The sequence below is a fragment of the Propithecus coquereli genome, unplaced genomic scaffold, assembly GCF_000956105.1.
Source record: "Propithecus coquereli isolate 6110/MARCELLA unplaced genomic scaffold, Pcoq_1.0 Scaffold7438, whole genome shotgun sequence".
Taxonomy (NCBI): domain Eukaryota; kingdom Metazoa; phylum Chordata; class Mammalia; order Primates; family Indriidae; genus Propithecus; species Propithecus coquereli.
The window spans coordinates 17,534-19,719 of NW_012153550.1; the positions used below are offsets into that span (position 1 = coordinate 17,534).

At 37.1% G+C, this 2,186-nt stretch overlaps 1 protein-coding gene across 1 annotated transcript in view; it reads left to right on the top strand.

Annotated features, from left to right (window-relative positions):
* Positions 1-163: 163 nt before the first annotated feature.
* LOC105824498 (alpha- and gamma-adaptin-binding protein p34-like) overlaps positions 164-2,186 on the top strand; it is a gene marked incomplete at both ends in the record, with an annotated part of 3,616 nt that continues 1,593 nt past the window's right edge. The window contains 2 exons of the mRNA XM_012661951.1: positions 164-354; positions 476-572. Of these exons, the coding sequence (XP_012517405.1) occupies positions 164-354; positions 476-572 (288 nt within the window). The remainder of the gene's footprint in view (positions 355-475; positions 573-2,186) is intronic.

The following is a 2,186-nucleotide window of genomic DNA, read 5'->3' on the forward strand; positions in this document are numbered from 1 at the left end:
AATGATCAGAAAAGAAAATGACCTAATAAATGCAGAGCCCTTTGAAATCCTTGCATAAAGGGAAACAGCCAAAGTACCAGATTCATCTGGTATCTTATTGAGAAAATTGACCAACATATATTGGTTTTGCACTTTCCTTTGTAATGTCGTGTCATTTATTTAGAGATCCTCGGAGTAGAAGATCTTACTGTGGAAGTGACTTCCAATGATGCTGTGAGATTTTATCCCTGGACCATTGATAATAAATACTATTCGGCGGATATCAATCTATGTGTGGTGCCAAACAAATTTCTTGTCACTGCAGAGATTGCAGAGTCCGTCCAAGCATTTGTGGTTTACTTTGACAGCACACAAGTAAGAAATGTTTTTCATAGAGCTTTGAATAAGAAATTATTGTGTCCTTCTCCCCCTGCATTTTCCGTGAGTTTCTTACATGTCTGTCTTCTGTTTGTTTGTTTGTTTTTGCTCTCTCTAGAAATCAGGTCTCGATAGTGTCTCCTCATGGCTTCCACTGGCAGAAGCATGGTTACCTGAGGTGATGATCTTGGTCTGTGATAGAGTATCTGAAAATGGTAAGGCATGCAGATGGGATGGTAATGGGTATTTTCTTTTGCTATGCCTTGGTAAACACAACCTTAAGTTTATTTTAAATTTAATTTTTTTTGTTAAAAAAGGTGCTTTTTATTTTTCAGAAGACGAGTTCCTCCTAATAACCATGTAATGAAACTTTACCAACAGAAAGTATGCGTGCGTGTACATGCACATACACACTTTATGTATTATTATACATTATCCCTAGCAGTCTTCTGGACTAAATCATTTCCCCATATCTTTATGTTGAGCAAAAAGTGATGGCAGCTTTCCAAATATATAATCTTAGCTCTGGATCTTAAAATCTAACTTCTAGTTTTCAGTGTTCTACTAATTATGAGTTTGAGGCATATATTTTTTTTTCTGTTTTTTAGGTTATTTATTTTTTATTTCAGCATATTGCAGGGGTACAAATGTTTAGGTTACATATATTGCCTTCGTCCCACCTGAGTCAGAGCTTCAAGCGTATCTGTCCCCCAGACGGTGGGCACCACACCTATTAGGTGTGAATATACCCATCTGCTGACCTCCCCCCTCCCATCTGCCTGACACCCGATAAATGTTACTACTATATGTGCACTTAAGTGTTGATCAGTTAATACCAGTTTGGTCGTGAGTACATGTGGTGCTTGTTTTTCCATTCTTATGGTACTTAGTAAAATAGGCTCCAACTCTATCCAAGATAATACAAGAGGGGCTAGATCACCATTGTTTCTTGTGGCTGAGTAGAACTCCATGGTATACATATACCACATTTCATTAACCCACTCATGTATTGATGGGCACTTGGGTTGTTTCCACATCTTTGCAATTATGAATTGTGCTGCTATAAACATTTTAGTGCAGTTGTCTTTTTTATAGAATGTCTTTTTTTCCTTTGGGTAGATGCCCAGTAATGGGATTGCTGGATCAAATGGTAGTTCTACTTAGAGCTCTTTGAGGTATCTTCGTATTACTTTCCACAGAGGTTGTACTAGTTTGCAGTCCCACCAGCAGTGTATGAGTGTTCCTATCTCTCTGCAACCACACCAACATTTATTGTTTTGGGACTTTTTGATAACTTACTGGAGTTAAGTGATATCTCATTGTGGTTTTGATTTGCATTTCCCTGATTAGAGATGTTGAAAATATTTGCATGCTGCATATGCAATAAAGGGCTGATAACTAGAATCTATACAGAACTCAGGAAAATCAGCAAGAAAAAAATCAAACAGCTCTATCAAAAAGTAGGCAAAGGACATGAACAGAAACTTTCCAAAAGAAGATAGACTGATGGCCAAAAAATACATGAAAAAATGCTCAACACCTCTGACCATCAGGGAAATGCAAATGAATTGAGGCATATTTTACATGTTCATCTTATTATGCATTAAAAAGCAGGTGTGACCATTTACTCTATAGTCTTCTAATAAGCCAGTCAGTGGCATTTCATTTTACTTCTGTAAGTTCATTTTCCACGTTTGTATAAAATGAAGATGGGGTTATGGGTGTGAGAGATGGGAGTTTGGGATAGAACAATTTCTAATGTCTCTTCCAGTTCTAAATATTATATGACATGAGGGAAGCAAAATACTTCGATCGCTCTATGAGCACAT